Genomic DNA, 18,633 nt, shown 5'->3' with positions numbered 1-18,633 from the left:
TCTATTTATCTACCTAAGTGGTAGGTCTCTGCGCGGTAAGCTGGTAAGCGTTCTGAATGATATTGCAATTACAACCGTCCCGAGCCTGGTATCATAATCCCACCCGTTGTGCCCCCCCATATAGATATTGAATATTTATGTACGACTCCCGTCCATCTACACCACACGTGCTGTATGCTCCTGATTTATCACAGCGCCAGCCCCTTTGCACCTTTCGTCCAGCGATACAATGAAAGAGCCCTGCGCCTGGCCTTGTGCTCCTCCCATTCCGTGGGGCTCGAGCCACGCACGCTATATAGTGTCGATCGTAAGACCTTGCGGAAATTTTTCTAGTCCTGGGCGTCAGCATACTCATACCGACCAAAAAAAAAAAAGGCCAGCAGCACTCACCTGAAACTCAGTGCTCAGCGTAACAACGCACACCTCATGCGCCCGGACAATAGTCTCGCACGCCAGCTCAACACTCTGGTTCGGGCCCACGCGCGGCATGCGGTCCGCGAACAGCAGCAGTATAAAACTCCCGTGCAGAAGGTAGATGCCAAACAGGTACGGCATGAAGGTCAGCTCCGGGTCGAACTTGAGGATCTGGCTGACGGCCTGCGACGCCGCTATGGCGTGCGACGCGCAGCTGTTGAACCGCGCGCTCGTGATCCAGTCGTCGTCGTCGTCCAGCATCGAGATGGCGTCCCACTTGCCGTGGAGCAGCACGTGCAGCACGTGCAGGATGTGCGTCGAGTACGCCGTCACGAGCTGCAGCCGGGACCTGTCCTTGGCGCGCGTCGCGGCCGCCGCCGTCGTCGCCGTCGGCGGGGGCGGGGGCGGCGGCTGCGGCGGCACGTTGGTGTAGCCCGAGATGAGGTCCTTGATGCTGGGCCCCGCCGCCCCCGGCGTGGGCATCGGCGCGGCGTACTCGACCATCTCGATCTCCTGCCGCAGCTTGTCGATGCTGGCCTCGCAGTTCGCGAGGAGCTCGCCGATGATGCCCACCGCGTGCGTGTCGTCGACCATGCCCAGGCGGGGGTGGAACCTTCGGTGGTGCACTTCGATGATGTCGCCGAGGATGCTCATGAGTGGGAGGAAATACTCGAAAAAGCCCGTGCCGGTGATGATGGATGAAGAGCCGATCACTCGGGGTGGAATGTCCTTGGGCGCTATGGTGTCCAGGTTCTCCCAGACGCTCTCCGGTAGGGGGGCTGCTATTTGTTAGACCTTCTCTGCGCCAAGACTGATGTGGACAACTACACGAGACTTCACTCACCATAAACCTCACAGTATGAGTCTGGTATGTCGAGGACGCGGTTGAATGACAAGGCCAAATGCCGGTCGAGGCAGTAAAGTAGCCAGAATACCCTTCTCCGTTCCTCCCTCGCTTCCATACCGGGCAATGAGAATGCTTCCTGTTCGCGTTTGCAGGAGCATAGGGGGTTTGCACAAGGAGACACAGTAGCCGAACACCGCTCATCCTCACGGTTGAGCTCCAGCGAGAAGGCTAGCCGGACCGCCTTGCTCCACCACTTGAAGCAGTCGCTCTTGAAGTCACCCCCAGAGACCGCAATTGATAAGAGGATGAACGTCAGCACGTCGTCTATGACGCCAGCGGGCTCGTTCTTGGCAGTTAGTAGAGGTTGAGTGGATGAGAACTCGTAGCCAGTTTGTGGCTGATCGCTCTCGACGCGCAGGCCCCCTGCTACTTGTTAGCCCGTCTGCCTCCACCCCTGTCACACATAGCGACTACCTACCGTGTATCCTCCGCCACCTGTCCGGGTCTCTGTCCGATATCAGAGCGGTTGCTAGGTCATACAATGCGTTGCAGATCTTAGCCCGGGAACCCGGAACATGAAGCAGCACTATATCGGCCGTCTGGGCGGCACACCATAGCATGGTTGCCAGCAGGGCTGGGGTCGTCTGTCGTGGGTGAGTGGGATGCAGTAGAGACCTCTTGCGGAAGATACGCGTGAGTATATATGGCGAGGCACAGCGGAAGAGGGAGCTGCCGGGCTCTGTGAGGTACACATCGAGGAGATCACATGCCACCGACGCCGGGATTATCTCCCTCAGATAGGGAAGCACAGGGTCAAGACATCTATATCGACAGTCGCTCGAAGGTGCCTTGTACAGCGAGTTGTGTAGCTTCTGGCCCTCCGGTATGGACCCCTCGCGGCCGTTGGTGATAGTGCTGATAGACTCCCGGCCGTGTGGGAGGGGCGGCGGGCAGTTGTTGCTGAAGGACTGCCTGCTGCGGCTGCTGGGAGCCCGCTGGGGAGGTGAGCAGGCGTTGGCTGGCGAGGGATAGCCCACACTGGCACCGGGAACCAGGGGCTCCGGGTCGCTGGTGCGGCCACCATGAGCAGACATCTGGGGCGGGCTCTCATGGGCTTTCTTGAGGACGGGTGACTCGGCGCTGGGCTCTAGAAGTGAGGACAGCTGTATCTGGGTATGCGTGTTGCTGTATGCTGGCGACGAAAGGTAGGAGGGCGACTGCACTGGGGCAGGGGAGGGCTGGATGACCATGTGTGAGATGGACGGGCGCCCATCTTCGTAGAGGGAAGAGGGACGGGCCGGGTTGGCAGGGGCGAGGCTGATGCTGTCCCTATAACGCTCGTGAGACTGGGGGAAGTGCAGCGGTGGCAGGCTGGTATCCGGCGATGCCACCGGGGGCGAGGGCGATATCGCGCCCAAGGATTGGCGCTTGACCTTGGCACTGGGTGTGGTCGAGCCGGTTGAATCCGAGCGAGCCGCATGGTTTCCGGCATGGTTTCCCAGGGAAGTGGTAGGAGCACGGCCACGCTTCTTAATCTCGCGGTTGTAGCGGCAGGTATAGCCGTAGTCTGTAATGCCGGGCGCAAGACAAAAAGCTTCAATCAGCGCATTGGACCACGAGCAGCCCGGGGACGGGACCGTGGGGAGATTGAGAATGCGGGACGGAAGGCTGAACGAAGGTTTAACCCCAGAGGAGCGCCACAGCCAAGCGCTGGCATGGCAGTACGGCTTTACCGGAGGTGCAGGTGGAGCAAGGATCGAGAGGGAGACTGAGTCAAGAGCAGTCCAAGATCAGGAGAAGAGTAGGAGGCGGGTACTGCGACAGGAGGGGACAGGAGAGGACAAGGTGAGGACAGAGACATGACATACCTTCGCAGCGGCGACTGGGGAGAGGCATGCAGTGTCAGTGTGGTGTGGTCGAGACGCGCGGTGTCTATTGTGTTGTATATACGAAGAGCCGGGGCGAGGGGCTGGACTCACCAGGGGTATTCACCATCGCATCGCGTCCTCGACGAAGAGCATTTGTCGCAGGCCCGGCGCGTCCTCTTCCTGGGGCGGGCATGCTCTCTCGACTCGTCACCGTCAGCAGCCATGGCCGAGAAGTCTCTGAGTGACCTCTTGTCGGCGTCGCCATCGGCCTCGGCTTCGACCTCCATGCGCTCCGGGCTCGTTTCCGTGTCCATCATGTTGGCCGCCGAGCAAGAATTGAGGAGCCAGGTCGACGCTCGTGAGGGAGGGATTGAGTGAGTGAGCGTGTAACTGAGGTATATGTGAATTCGTGTGTGTATATGCCACTAGGATGCGCAACGGTCCAACCACGAACAAGCTCGCGCCAGATCCAGATCCATCGACTCCCGGGAAAGAGCGGGCGTTGCAGGCCAAGGTCACCTAAGACGAGCCGCAGAGCTCAGGATTGGGCAGCGGTGCCCGTGTCGGCCATGTCGTGTCGCCCTGATGAGTGTGTACTTGAGTATATGATACTCGGAATGGATTGGGTTAGGTTGGGCTCGGATGGTGAAAAGAACTCAGATCGGGGGAGAAAAAAGACGAGATGCCGGTGTGGTGCACGACGTCGTCGGGTAAATGTCGAGGTTCAACGTCGATCTCCTTTCTCTGCCCACATCACTGTCTCTATCTTCTCTCACACAAAATACCCGCGTGCACTACTCAGGCTAACTCCAGCTTCTTGTCCTCAACGGGCATGGGGCATGGAGACTGGGCTTGGGACGGGCTGGAGTGCGGGGGACAAGGGGCCAGGGCCGCTCGGATACGAGTCAGTCAATCAGCAGGTGGAGCGGGCTATTCCTGGGGTTGTATGTTTTTTTGGGGGGGGGGGGGGGAGGGGGACTTGAGTTTTGGGGCCCTGCCAGCCGATGAACGAAGGCAACGGGCAGGGCACAATCGCAGGGGATGGCACTGCTGCATTTGATCGAGAAGGTCCGGTGGAATACTGGATTTCTTCCGCAGGAGGTGGGCATGTCCATGGCCTGCAGGGGGCCCTCGTGTGCGCATGCACGTCGACGCCCATCGGCACTAACTATCGTTTCGGCAGTGAGCGTTCCCTCTCGACGTTATTATTAGCGGATTAATATCCGACATTTTCGGTCTACACATTTGCACATTTGGCCATGTTCGTCTTACGTTCCGTGCCCCCGGGGCCCATCTTCCTGAAACCGTGTATTGCGGTAGTACTTGGCCGGAGATCACCAATTCTTTGCCAAGTTGACAGACATGTGCCTGTGGTGGAGCCCCTATAGTACCTAGGTAGTAAGAAATAACCTGTGGCGGGTAAGTGTTTTCTCTGAGCACCCACCAGTCCCATCGCACATGTGCAACATAATACGACAGTTATAACCACGAGCAAATCATGGATGCCAAGTTCGGGATATGCCATGCCAGGGCTGAAAATAAACGCAAATAGCACATGGCATTTTAGGTTTGGTTTCACCGAGTCGTTGACAACCACACCCGCTTCTCAAGCAATTCCATGGACTGCTACACTGCCAGACTGCACACGTTAAAAAATGCGCCACTGAGGCGGAAAGAAATCTGTCTCCAGATTCGACGCTACGATACTCCATACACCACACGTGAATGCTGCCCTGGCAGCCTGACAGCCTGTTCGCCCCCTGTGTTACTGAATTTGAAAGGATATAAAGCCTACACGTGATATCGCCCAGGATATGTTCCAGGTTGCAACGATATCTTGCTTCTCAGCCCACGCTGAGATAAGGGCGCTTGAGCACGGTGCCCGCCAGGCACGCAGGCACGAGGCCCGCATACAGGAAAGCTTATCCGGCGCCCGAGCTAGCGGACGAGGACGTAAATGCACAACACGCCTCTAGTGCCAACGCCCATTCCAACTGGTGGGACGGCCTTGGCCTTTGGCACGACCCCAACGGCTTCGACGAACACCACGACAGCACTTCAGTCTTAACCGCGGGACAACAATCTACACACGTCTCGGTTCCCGCAGTAATGTCCGGGTAAGCAATAGTATGTTTACGAACAACCATATATTATCTCGCTTCTACCTACCTTCAAGTCATAGGCAAAGAGAAATGATCAGTTCTAGCACTGAGCCCAGTCAGTTAGCCAAGACCACTGAAACTTTCCACTGTCCTCTGCACCGGGAATTCCGGTCTGTGCCGCTTATTATCTGCTGTAAGACTACCACGCGTCAGCTTCTGCTTGACGGCTGACATAGCGTCTGAGCTCCGATCTAGGAACAGAATCTCGAAACAGAATATAGAACCTGTAACATGAAAAAGGAGGAAAAACTCACCGGGAATTCCACATAAAGTATTGAATGCTGTCGGTGTGCCAGTACAACGCCAACATGCAGCACCACAGAGGCAGGGTTCCCTGCCATCGAGGCTGGGATGACCGCCTCCCCTTGCTCCAGCCTCCGCTTTGAATCGTCCCCGACAATACAACAAGCTTAAGATAACTTTAAGATCCACGATGAAGCTCTTCTTGCTTGCCTACTCTCTGCGGGACAAGGTCAAAAAAGGATGTTCAGACAGGGGATTGTCTAACCAGAGTTTATCTGACAGGCCTCATGAATAATACTGCCTGAGTGATTTGCTATGTAGATATTGTGCCTGCGCATTGCACATTATAGCAAAGCTCCTCTGTGTCTCATAAATCCCACCAAAGATCCTATGCGAGGCAGGGATGCTGTGGCAGATATCAAGCGGACGCTACGACGGACTCCGGGTCTCGTTCATGATTAATAATTCGACATTCCCGGGCCATGTAAGCAGGAAGCGGGAACTAAGCCTTAATAAGGGTTCGTAGTTGAAGCGTCCGCAACGCTAACACTTGCTGTTTATGGATTCCATATGCGCGAGCAGGTCATATTTGGCTTGGATCCCGCCCAATGCACAGAACATCTTTGCGCACAGAAGACGCGAAGACAACCAGGTTGATTTTTCAGCACGCATGACGTCCGTGTCGGTTACAGCGTTTGCACAATCTATAAATGAGCTTCAACCACGAGTACTTTAAAGAAGTGGGCTGTGGTTGAGAGTACTATCACGAAACACGGTCTCGTTCCTCCAAGTTTATTAGGCACTTCACTAGACAAACTCCAAATATCATCATGTCTTCAACAACAGTCTTGGTCAGCGGTGCGAACAGAGGCTTGGGCAAGGGTATTGTAGAACGCTTCCTCGCTCGCGACGAACATACCGTCGTGGCCGCCGTCCGCGATCCGAGCCGTGAGCACAACCTTCATCCCAAAAAAATTTCATGTTCTTTTACCTGTTTGGGGATGCTCAATAACAGTTCATTAACACATACTAGACTTAACATCAAAGGCCCTTGCGGATCTGCCTACGGGCAAGCACAGCCGTCTCGTAGTCGTCAAGATCGACTCGACCGTCGAGACCGACGCGCTCAAGGCCGCAGATTCGCTCCGAGCACAGGGGATCGACCGTCTGGACCTCGTTATCGCCAACGCGGGCGTGGCTATGGCCTACCCGAAGGTGTCAGAGCTCAGGGTCACGGATCTGCAGGCACACCTTGGACCCAACGTGTTCGGCGTGGTCTGGCTGTACCAGGCGACGCTGCCGCTGCTGCGAGCATCGGACTCGCCCAAGTGGGTCACGATGGGTTCAACTGCGGGAAATTTGTCGGTAAGGAATAATTTCCTGACCAAGCCTTCTCGAGGACCTTGGGGTGCGCTTTTTAATCACGATGGCTGATGAAACCTGTCATTGTAGGGGCAGTTGCCTATTCCTAACTCGGCATATGGGCCGTCCAAAGCGGCGGTTCACTGGCTCACGATTAGGATTGATGCGGAAGAGGAGAGTCTGACCGCGTTCGTCATTCACCCCGGGTGAGCACCCCCAAAATACTTTCAACATTCTTAGCTGGAGAGATGAAGGGAACTGAAATTCAGTTTCTATAGTTTTGTCCAGACAGACATGGGCAACCTTGGTGCTCGCACAGTCTTGGGTATGGAGAAGGCATCCATAGGAGTCGATGAGTCTTGCGATGGGGTTGTAAAAGTCATTGATACTGCCACGAAGGAGTCACACGGGGGAAGGTTCTGGGACTTTGAGGGGAAGAGTTTGACATGGTAAATGCATGAATCCGGCTGAACATGATGTTCTAGCTGCAAAGATTCGAAACGTGCAAGTGGAGAGGAAATGCCTTCTACACGACGACGCTAGATGTCTTATAACCTATCACCTATGACCTAACACCGCAACGGACCAAGCCTGCAAGGCGATGTGATAGATCCGAAACGAAGTGTATGCCTCAAATCGTTTGCCCTGGGTTCGGGACCTTCAAGGTCAACGTCACTTCGACTACACATGTAAGGCGCCACGCTGACCGAGTTTATCGGGCAGGAAGCTAGAACAGCCATCTGACTTTTCGTTTGGCATCAGTCGCATTGGGTGTCCTATACCCATACTGGCATGTAGGCATGAAAAATATGCGAGTTTATCGTACGAGACTTCCGCGGCCAGTAAAATTGAGGCGTGTAGAGAAACAATATGACGCCGCGTGCACGCGGTCAGAGACAGGTTGGCCTTAACTCCACCCTTAAGTCCTTGTCTACTCGTCTTAAGTCCTATCACCTACCACCGATGACTTTGGTTTAACACAGTATATTCCATTCCCATGGAATCCTCTAGTAGTCAAGACAAAATTACAAGTTCATTTTGTAACCTTGCCCCCTCGAGTCCCGCGCTTTGCCCACCTCTCCAAGCTACGTACTTAAGTATCCATCATGTCGAAGCGACACTGGGAGACCGACTTCACCTTTAAATATCACCAGAAGTCCTATCCTTCTATCTCACCGACGCGACCCGAGGTGTCCATAGCCGGCAAGACAGTTCTCATCAGCGGCGGCGGTCGCGGCCTAGGCGTCGGCATCGTTGAGGCCTTCGCAGCAGCTGGCGCGACCCACATCATCATACTGGGCCGAAGCATCGCGACCCTGAATGACGTGGCAGAGCGCCTCAGGCCCGCGCACCCATCCACAAAAATCACCACGGTATCAGGTGACATATCCGTTGAGGCCGACGTCGGGCGCGCCTTCGCACCGGCAAAAGGCGCCGGGGGCGTGGACATCGTAGTCGCCAACGCAGGCTACCTGCCCGCCCCGGGCCCAATCGCCGCCGCTGCCGGAAACAGCGATAGCGAGTACACCTCGGACTGGTGGAAGGCGTGGGAGGTTAACGTCAAGGGCCTGCTCCTGCTGGCGCGCCAGTTCCTCGCCTCCGCGCGCGGCCCGGGCGCCGTCTTCGTCAACATCTCCGCCATGGCTGCCCACAACAACCCTCCGATGGCGCGCTTCTCTGCCTACTCGGGGAGCAAGATCGGCGCCGCTCGTGTGATCGAGACAATGCAGATTGAGTACCCCGATTTTCGGTTTTATAATGTGCACCCGGGCGTTGTGGCCTCGGACATGTTGGCTAAGTCTGGGCTTGAAAGCTCGGCGCAGGAGATTCCCTATGATGAGCGTGAGTCTTTTTCTTCTTTTCGCCAGTTTGACTTGGCCCTGAAATCTCTCGACTAATAATTCCTGAAGCTGATCTGGCGGGGCACTTTGTGACGTGGCTGGCGAGCCCCGAGGGCGACTTTCTCAGGGGCAAATATCTATGGGTGAACTGGGATGTTGATGAGCTCAAGGCGAGGAAGGAGGAGCTCAGTGCACCGAAAACATTAGTCACCGGTCTTCTTGGTTGGGTGTGAAGGAGTAATACAACCTCTCTGATCTTACATATGTACCCTACGACATATCATTTTGGTAATTTTCGTAGCTTCTACAACGATCTCTCTTGATGACTTGGCAATTGCATCCAGTGACAGTATCAAACTCAATGCGAGAGGCTTCGACGAAATCAAATTGAGTGCCATGTCGCCCAGAACTATTCTAAACAGACACTCACTCAAATCTGGTCTTATTATCATTGGTTGGTTAGGATGTGTAGGGCCTCTCTTGGGACTATTGCCGTCTACCTAGGTAGCCACGTGACTGCTTGGCCATCATTCTAGTCAACATCACCGTTAAGAACGGTGCTCCCTAGTCCTTGCTTCACAGGGCTGAGGCCACGTGTACTTAAGTACTTGCCGTATTATTGTTACCACTGTTATCGGCATTGTATTTTCCTTTTATATCACTGAGTCTTTGAGCTTTAACATTATATGAAGGCACCGCGTATGGCTTCGGATGTGTACGGAAAAGAAAAATGAGGACACGCCATACATCTTACATTATGCGATAGAAAGGAACCTTGGCATTGTATTTTTAAAGCGCTTGGTCTTGAGCGTTTACCGTTGTATGAGGGCGCTACATACATTTTATATGCAATGGAATTAGAAATGAAATCACTTGGAGGCTTGTGAAAAAGTGCGTGCTAGCTGGTGAGAAATGGCCATCTCGTAACATACCGCAGAAATGGCGGATTCGGCCTCAAATTCTGAGAAATCCAGGATAGAAGGAGGCGTTGCCAACGAACCCTGAAGTGTTTACATTTTTCCTTGATTCGCGTTACATATCTCAAATGTTTGTCTTATCTCTTGATCGAGAAGGGCCGGGTCGAAATTCCCGTCCTCGGAGAATCGGGCTTTGCTGACCGAGGCCCACTTTATGTTTCATGTTGGCACAAATCCGTGATGTAAGCAAAGCGAAATTACAGGGAGCAGCGAAACACGCGCAATTCGTTTCAAGTACTCATTGATCAGGCTTCTAAGCGGCGTTTACACCAACAAAAGCCCACAAACGAGGAAAGGTCACGGAGATAGGATATCACTTTAGGAAGGAAAACATTCGTTCGCATACGTGATGCTTGATGTTGGCGCTAGTTTGTATTCACCGACTGGCAACACTTCTGAAGGCTCCACAAGGGCTAGTCGAGATCTTGCCATAATCCCCGAAAGGATTGCGTACAGGATGGTTCCAGTGCGCCATCGTCGAATCGAGCCCAGATATCTTACAAATAGCTGCCCAGGTAGAAAAGACTGATCGAACTGAAAAACAAGCTTTGCCCAGACTAGTTACCTAGGTAGGCTCAGTCTTCCATTCATCTTCTTCCGTTCTTTCCCTATCTCAGCTTTCATTCATTTACTGCTGGCAGTACAGCAGGGCCGCTCATTATATTCTTTTTCATCACACTGCAAGGATTTAAAGTTGAATATGTCTTCTCGCCAAATCCTGTCTGCCCTTGTGGCTGCGTTGGTCGTGGCTGAGGTGAAAGCCGCCATGGGCCCAGCCTTCAGTACTGGTCCTGTGGCCGATGACACCTTCATCCGCGAGTCTTGGGCCACACTGGTCCTTCCCAACGCCCCAAGCGATAACAGCGGCGTCCTCTCACTTTGGGTCGGAATGGGAACTTCGAACGGGGATCTTGTCCAAAGTATCGCGGACAATTGGGCTAGTGAAAAGTGGAGTGTTTATGCGTACACTCTCATGTCGACTGGCGGTTCGTCTCACAGCCCTGCATATTAATTGCTATTTTGATGATTACAGATTAAACCAGCTGCTGACAGTCATGTACAAAACAGCCAATTCACAAATGCCTGTTCAAGATGATGGTTCAACCGCTGAAGCCGATGCCCACGTCACTTTCCACTGTAAATAAATCCCATACTCTACTTAACAGCCACTAAACCCTGCGTCAGGAAGCTTACAAGGTTCATAGACGAGTACGATGATAACAGTGGCAACTATACCCAAACGGTTCTTTTGAACGGCGAGGTCGTTTCCACGCTCTCCACCAGCGACGGCAAAGCGCAGGGTTGGGGCTCAGCAGTCGAGTGCGCCGCCGAGGACTGCGGTACCGTGCCGGCGCACACCTGGCTCAACTGCAGCATCATCCTCGACAGCGCTGACATGGCCTACTCGAACACTCTCGCCCTCGGCACGGATGTTGAGGGGTCCATGACCAGCGAAGATGGAATTACTTGGACCATCGGTACCATTAACATCCCTGGGTGGTCATTCACCACCGAGTCTGTCGTCGAATCGTCCTCGGACTCATCTGCTTCTTCTCCTTCTGCATCGACTTCCGCCTCGTACAGCACTCCTACTGTCAGCCCTTCGTACGGAGCGATAGGGTCCACCCCATCTGGCACTTCCGATGGAGCTTCTAGCTCGGGCTCTGTCGACACCCCTGCCTCCCAACCTAGCAAAACCTCAGGTGAGGGCTCGTACGGGGGCTCGCCTGGCGGTGCTACACCCACAAACGGCGGTTTTGGCGGTTTCGGATCAGGGTCTCGGGGCTCACGGCCGACTGGATCGTGGGGAAGCTGGGGTGCTCGGCCAACCGGAGGTAAGCGAGTTCATGCATGTGCTCAGTGTTGTTGATCATTATGCTAACTTTGAACAAGGCTTCGGTGGGTTTGGATCTGGGTCCGCTACGGGCGCAGCACCAGACGCATCCGCTTCCTCGACTCCCTCCTGGTTCGGCGGCGGCTGGTGGAACAGCAGGATGACGGGACAGAGGCAATAAGTGACATGAACATAGAGATCGTTTGGCCGACTGTAAAGATTCATTCTTGCGTATATATTTGCTGGGGAGGTGTCGGGCTTCTATCTAAATACATCCGACCTGGTGTCATGAAACCTACCCATGATTTGTAAACAGGAGGCTCGCCACTATATCTTATCATGCACACCTGCCTCCATACTCGCGCTAGCCCTTGTGCCCACCTGGGCACCAACCGCTTTATCAGGCTCAACCTCATCGAGGGACCATAAATTCTCCGTCGCCGAAATTTGGGAGCGCGAGCCTCTTGGTGGCCATGAACCAGGGTCACGCTGATGCTCGCCAACCGATAATCTGCCCACAAGTGCTACATGACTCCAACCTGTCGTGTGCCACATTCTCCTTATTGTCTGATACACTCTGGTAGCCTCACGCCATTAAACTCCAACTTATGCTCTTCGTATTGGTAAAAGACAGCATCTCGTCAAGACACTCCTCCTTTCCCATACCCGATTCCTTGAACCCTCCGAAAGGCACGTTCAGGAAATGCTTAGAAACATCATTTACCCAGACATAACCCGCCTCGACCCGGGCTGTGGCCCTTTGTGCAGTGAGAATATCATTCGTGAAGATGGAAGCGGTCAGCCCATAGGAAGTCGAGTTCGCAATCTCAAAGACTTCATCCTCGTCCTTCCAGCGGAAGACAGACATGACAGGTCCGAAAATCTCCTCCCGAGCGATGCGCATGCTTGGTGCCACATCGACGAAGATTGTTGGCTCCACGAAGAATCCCTTCGCAAGACGCGCATCCTTGAAAGTCTTGGGTACGCCGCCTCCACATCGTATCTTTGCTCCTTCGGCCTTACCCGACTCGATATACCCCAGTACACGATCCTGGGCCGCCTTGCTGATCATGCAGCCCATGGTGGTGTTGATATCGGTAGGGTCTCCTGGCTGACACTTTTTCTGAACCAGCTCGACGGCTCGTGGGATGACTGTGTCATGCAAGCTCTCGTGCAGGAAAACACGCGACATGGAGCCGCAGCTTTGTCCTGTCCACGTGAAGTTCATACCACGCACCATAGCCTGAGCAACCTTCTCGGCATCTGCGTCAGGGTATGCTATGAGGCAATTCTTCCCCCCGAGCTCGAGAAGGCTCGGCTTGAGCTGATCCGCAGCGTCTCGCTGGATGGCCTTTCCAGTGGGCACACTTCCGATGAGCGTCACCTTCTTCACAAGCGGGTGTGCCACCAGTGCCCTCCCGCAGTCGACGCTCCCGGGCAGGACACTGATGACTCCGGGCGGAAAGACGTCAGCCAGCAGCTCAGCCATCTTGAGAACCGCAAGGGGTGCTTGGTCCGGCGGCTTGATGATCACCGTATTCCCAGCTGCCAAAGGCGCCCCCATCTTCGCACCGGCGAACATGAGCGGATGGTTGGACGCGACAATACGGCCCACAACACCAAGCGGCTCACGGACCGTGTAGTGCAGATACTGGTCAGGACGGAAGGTCCCCGGAAGCGTCTCGCCGCGGATCATGGGAATCAGTCCAGCGAAGTACTCGAGGCTGCTGCCTGCGGTGTGTGCGTCCATGATCATCTCGGCCACGGGGTTGCCCGTGTTGTACGCGTCTACGAGGGCAAGCTCCTCGGCGTGCTGGTGGAAGACCGCGGCCGCGCGGCGCAAGTAGTTTGCTCGCTCCTGAACTGTTGTGTTTTTCCAGGAAAGGAAGGCCTCGTGGGCCGATTGCACTGCAGCGTCGACATCGGCAGACTTTGCTTGGGCTATTGGGGTGATAGCTTCGCCGGTGCCGGGACTGATGGTCTCTTGGCGGGAGCCATCTTTGGGTTTGTGCCACTGTCCATCGTAAAAGAGGTCAAAGTGAGTAGGAAGGGCTTCCTTGAGAGGAGGTAGCTTTGGTATCATGATGGTGCAGTGTGATTGAATGACGTGGTTTATTGGATCTTACGATTTTGTCGCCGTTTCCCAGCGTTGAAACTTGTAACTAATGGGGGGAATGCGACGCAGATAACACTGTGACGACTTTGGTTGAAGTTGAAGCGACTTGAGCCATTTGACCTGCTGCTAATCTTGCTTAGAAAAACAGGCAGTTCCACACATCCCAAGAGGGGAACCGGTGAGGAGCTGCGTTGCCGGTATCATGAGCCATGTTGACGTGTTTTGCGGAGAACACCTGCTTTGGCGGACATCCCCGCAGGTGAGCCGCGAATGGAATTCGAACCTATCGGATGTGATTCCAAATCTCACCACTGCAGAGATCGGCATTTCCGAGTATCTGAGAATCGGACTTTCGAGCAGTCGTGAAACTTCCCATGGGGAGCTTTGTACGTGTTTCAATGTACTAGAACTGTACATTAAAAAAAAAACGTGTGAACGCGGTTCAAGGTCAGAATAGTGCAAGTAAGACCGGGCCAACACCAGTCTGTACTGGAAAATTCGGATCTATTTTGTTGAAAAGTCCTACAAGCAGGCCTCTACATACGTAGTGGACTTTCCAATCTGACGGCCTGCAAAGTCTGTTGTCCGAGCAATAAGAACATGGGCGCAGGAAGCTCGGACACTCACTTGACACAAGCGATTGGCAGAACAGGCTGGTTGCGCAATGGTTGTCCAGTGTGCAAAAACGTATCAATGTAACAATCTTTGTTGCTTGATTCATTTAACATGTATTTATATCCTGGGAAACGTGTCTGCTCAGAAAACAGGGCGACGTCTATGAGCCCTTCCAAAGTTGGAATACGATATGCATATCACGTTGCTACTAGCACTTGAGTGGTAGGTGAAATCCGGAGCGTTTGAGAGTCTTACCAAGAGAATGCGATCGGGGGTTCAGACTTAGCACCACTTGGGAAAGGGAAAGAATGGTGATTGAATCGGACTTTTCAGATATCACTTGCACCTTCAACAAATAACAGGGCAGGATGTAGCACAGTATTTGCTGTTCAAAGCCAAGTTGGTATCCGTGGACGTTGGCCTGACAATCAACCTCGGTCATCACAAGGTCCTAGAACAACCTTGGAGTTAAAGTTTGAATGCGGAAGTAGGTTTGCTTTGAAAATGTCTACATCACTCCACAATTTCCACCTAAAGCCGGAACTCATGTCGTGAAGCCGGGGCCTGACGGAGATCTACCGGTTACAGTGTTACCTACGGACTTGCAGCAGTTCTCATTTAGGAAGCCAATCACCACAAGATTGGGTTAGCAGGTGATCCTTGCACCGCAGGTAGTATAATTTGAAAGTCAAAGTCAGAGTAATGAACGCCAAAGGCTATCATGCTGTAGCCCACCGAAGCAGTTAGTCGGCCGACAACCGTAGGGGCATGTCTAAGGCTCGCAGGGGTCTTAAGCTTTCAGGGGCAAGCTGATCCGGTATAGATCGTCCATGAAGCTGGTACCCGCTGCTCTCGATTGCCTTTGAGATCCTATGTGCCTTCCCGTAGACTTTGCCGAGCCTATTTTAAGAGGTCTTGGGCACTTGTTTACGAAGGAACGGCCTAGAAATAGTAATGCACCTGGGCAATATTTGATCAGCTAGCGGTGGCTGAACAAAAATAGAACGCACATAGGCTACCTGGGTAGGAAAGTACCGCACCACCTGAAGCTCAAGTCGAACATTTCCTGCCCAGGTGCTGATTAAAGGGACAAACAATGTGAGACCTCGCCCCATGTCGCGTATTCGGTAAATGAAATTCGATTGGCAAACTCCCAATCAAGGATGGCTGAAAACTATGCCGACTGCACCTTATCTGAACGCTGAGTACAAAAGGTCGCCCATGTCCCCATCTAAGAGATTAGAAGTGCTCATTATATAGCGGGACAGCACTTGAGCCCCTGAGCGCGACGACACACGACTTCCTGTAACTACCCACGGATTGAATTTTGCGCTTGCTGAAGGTCAACAATGAGATTCCTCGTAACCAAGACTATCATCGCCGCAATGTGGGCAGTTTCGGTTGTGGCACAGCCCGGAGATGTAAGTAAAGCCTTCTGATCACAAGCTGGGGTACCTGCGACTGAGAGTGCCCCCGAGTGCCCCAGGTGTGCTGCGGAACTCTCTTGAGATGAGTGAAAGAATTGGACATGTTTCTGATAACAGCGAAATTCATCCAGTGCGCAGAGGGCTGCGAACGAGCCTGTGAGGCAGCTAATGCTCGTCGGTTTTGCTGTACTGCGAGTGTAAGTTATCAAATTTTGTTACTTGTTCTCTTTGAAAATCTACGCTCATTACCCTTTGCCTATCGAAAAGCTAACGCGACCTATCTGAGTCTAGACCTGCTGCTGCATGATTCCTGGGCAGCCCCAGGTCTGTAATTGTTAAGAGGCTGGAAAACACGCTTTGAAAGGAACCAGATTATTAGACGTACACATAGCCTCTACTGAAAGAAGATTGGACCGTCAAGCCTTTCCTATGTTGTCTGAAACTGATCGCCGGGCATTCCATCACATGGATCAAAATTGCCAGAAATAACCCTATGAAGCGCATGTAGGTAGTCATTAAGTGGTTACGTCCAAAGCCATACACGGCACCTTCATACAGTGTTGACGCTCCAAGAAGTACTCTCAGTGATTCAATCCAACATTTTGCTTGACGTGTATGTATTAGTTGTTGGCGCGCCCATGAAAATACGTGCTGGCTCCAGTCACTGGTGCTTACTGGTCACTACCTAGGTACACTCTGTCCGTCACGTTGCAGCGTTTAACATCACTCACAGCCGCTGAAATTATAAAAGGTTTTTCGCACTGCTTTGCTACAGAACTTTTCATGTAACCACAAATCACCTTGAGAGCATCAGAAAAGAAATCATGGCCTCCGAAGACCCTGCTACTTCCCAGACCCGTGCTAGCCAGTTGACACCTCCAATCCGTGATGGAGTCGTGTTCGAGCTCGGTGATGCTCGCTATGTAGTTTGTGATAGTACACCAGTCAGTAACCCCTGAAAGACATCAAATCACAAGGCTCAACTAACAAACACTAAATCGTAGTACAAGCCGCCCTTGCTTCGTGACCAGCCCCTGCTGGTGACCGCCGTGGCGCTGTCGACTGCGGAAAATCGCCCCGCTATGGAACAGCTCGACCTGGTGTTGCGCAACGCAAAGAAGAATGATGATGTTTTTCGTGAAGTTTTTCTCCAGGGCCTTATTTTGTTTGTCCCGAAAGGCCACGACCAAGAGTTTGCGAGAAATGCACGGACGCTGGTGTCTGATCACGGCAATATTTGGGTAGATGTTCAGTCGCAATCGGAACAGTTCTTGACCCCAGGAACATATGTCGTCGAGAAGTCCGTTATTTGGCGTGTGTGTCGGCTGTATGAAGATTTCCAAAAGGCGTTCTTGACGGCATTTACACCAACAAATTCTCGAGGGTAGGAGGTTTACCATCCGTGCCCATCTTTATCACGCTGGAGACAATGTGGGTTTGAGAGACTCCGAGAATATGCTAATACTTTGCAGATCACCAAAAGCCTTCGAGCAGCTGCAAGTTGGCGGAAAGACGTATACAACTACAAATGTTGCGGTGCCATCACGCCTGCAGTCCAAGGACCTCAGAATCGCAGTCAAAGATGTCTTCCGTCTACACGGAATGAAGACGTCACTGTGCAAATCCTCCTACTACCATCTATCTACCCCAGCCGAGGAGTCAGCGGACGCAGTACAGACGCTTGTCAACGAAGGACACTGTATATTGGGCTTAACGAAGCTCAGTTCCGTGATTGCGATGGAGGAGCCGTCCGACGCAGTCGACTTCCAGACTGCTTTCAGTCCACGGGGAGATGGGTACCAATCACCAGCGGGCAGTAGTGGAAGTGAAGCTGCTGTCGCATCTTACGAGTGGCTTGACTGCGCAATCGGTAGCGACACGTCTGGAAATGGCCGCCGGCCTGCACCGGTGAATGGTATTTTCCAGTTTCGCCCCTCGCATGATGCGGCACCTCTCTGTGGGATGATCAAAACTTTCTTGCAGTTTGACGCCCCTTGCATATTTGCACGAGACCTCGATGTGCTGGAAGACGTCCTATCGGCGTGGTTGCCAAAGGATTACCATGAGCTGGGACAGTCGAGCTCGAATCTCGAGATTATCTACCCACTGGATTACTTGCCAACACGCATACCTGCGCAGACGGAAATTCTCAAAGCTTTTGTCGACGACATGGCAACACATTTAAAGGCCACTGTCAAAATGGTCTCGATTCGCCAGTCTTGGGAAGCAGCACCGACACGCAGTGCTTCTCCCGACATTGAGGATTTTCTCAAGGATGTCATAACTCAGACGTATTATTACAGCTTCTACCGCTCCTCTGACACATTCAAGGCTGATTACTTTCGGAAGTACGGCCGCAGACCTTATGTGACTCCTTTAGTGGAACAACGGTGGGCCTCCGGTGCTGCTGTGTCAGTCGAACAGCACAAGCAAGGGCTACAGAGGCTTGGGATTTACAGAGCCTGGTTGTTGAGACTCTTCTTCAGATGCAAGAAGACCCTGATTGTGCTTCCAATCTCTCCAGTTGAGCCGCACTACCGGGACGAGATAACCCAATCACCGATGTACCAGACTGCCACCGATGAGCTATTTCTTTCCCCGATTCTCCGCTCCCCAGACATCGTCATCCCAATAGGAGAGATTCCCTACCACTCCAAGATCACTGGAAGTCAAGAACAACTCCCGGTCTCAATCAACGTAGTGGAAGCCCCGGGAATGGATCATTGTGTTTGTGAAAGAATGAGGACAGTACTTCGGAAAAGTGGAAGACCTAGTAAAGTAAAACCAGGGAGTAGAATGTTTGGAAGAAGTACAGATGAGATAGAGCGGCAGATATGAAGCAGACAACGAGGCAGACGTGTCGTAATACCTTTCAGTATAAAGATATATTAGAGTACCTAGGGAAACCGGCGATTCCTATCTTAAAA

The 18,633-nt window shown here is 53.0% G+C and overlaps 4 protein-coding genes across 4 annotated transcripts; 3 read left to right on the top strand and 1 right to left on the bottom strand.

Moving 5' to 3' along the window:
• Positions 1-6,364: 6,364 nt before the first annotated feature.
• On the top strand, positions 6,365-7,349 carry KVR01_009171 (uncharacterized protein; the record flags this gene model as incomplete). The annotated part of the gene is made up of 4 exons (XM_044794004.1): positions 6,365-6,482; positions 6,568-6,899; positions 6,987-7,102; positions 7,175-7,349. The coding sequence occupies 4 exons, from the start codon at positions 6,365-6,367 to the stop codon at positions 7,347-7,349; spliced, it is 741 nt and encodes a 246-aa protein (XP_044641673.1).
• Positions 7,350-8,002: 653 nt separating this feature from the next.
• On the top strand, positions 8,003-8,970 carry KVR01_009395 (uncharacterized protein; the record flags this gene model as incomplete). The annotated part of the gene is made up of 2 exons (XM_044786597.1): positions 8,003-8,738; positions 8,807-8,970. The coding sequence occupies 2 exons, from the start codon at positions 8,003-8,005 to the stop codon at positions 8,968-8,970; spliced, it is 900 nt and encodes a 299-aa protein (XP_044641897.1).
• Positions 8,971-10,414: 1,444 nt separating this feature from the next.
• KVR01_008947 (uncharacterized protein) lies at positions 10,415-11,729 on the top strand (the record flags this gene model as incomplete). The annotated part of the gene is made up of 3 exons (XM_044783333.1): positions 10,415-10,700; positions 10,920-11,549; positions 11,608-11,729. The coding sequence occupies 3 exons, from the start codon at positions 10,415-10,417 to the stop codon at positions 11,727-11,729; spliced, it is 1,038 nt and encodes a 345-aa protein (XP_044641449.1).
• A 405-nt stretch (positions 11,730-12,134) lies between these two features.
• KVR01_009012 (uncharacterized protein) lies at positions 12,135-13,875 on the bottom strand (the record flags this gene model as incomplete). Its single annotated transcript, XM_044794476.1, has 2 exons — positions 12,135-13,619; positions 13,825-13,875. 2 exons carry the CDS (start codon positions 13,873-13,875, stop codon positions 12,135-12,137), a joined length of 1,536 nt encoding a protein of 511 aa, XP_044641514.1.
• Between the last annotated feature and the right edge of the window lie 4,758 nt (positions 13,876-18,633).

Source organism: Diaporthe batatas, assembly GCF_019321695.1.
Source record: "Diaporthe batatas strain CRI 302-4 chromosome Unknown Contig00011, whole genome shotgun sequence".
Classification (NCBI taxonomy): Eukaryota; Fungi; Ascomycota; class Sordariomycetes; order Diaporthales; family Diaporthaceae; genus Diaporthe; species Diaporthe batatas.
Note: the sequence above shows the minus strand (reverse complement) of the source record. Positions and strands in the feature narration are given on the sequence as shown.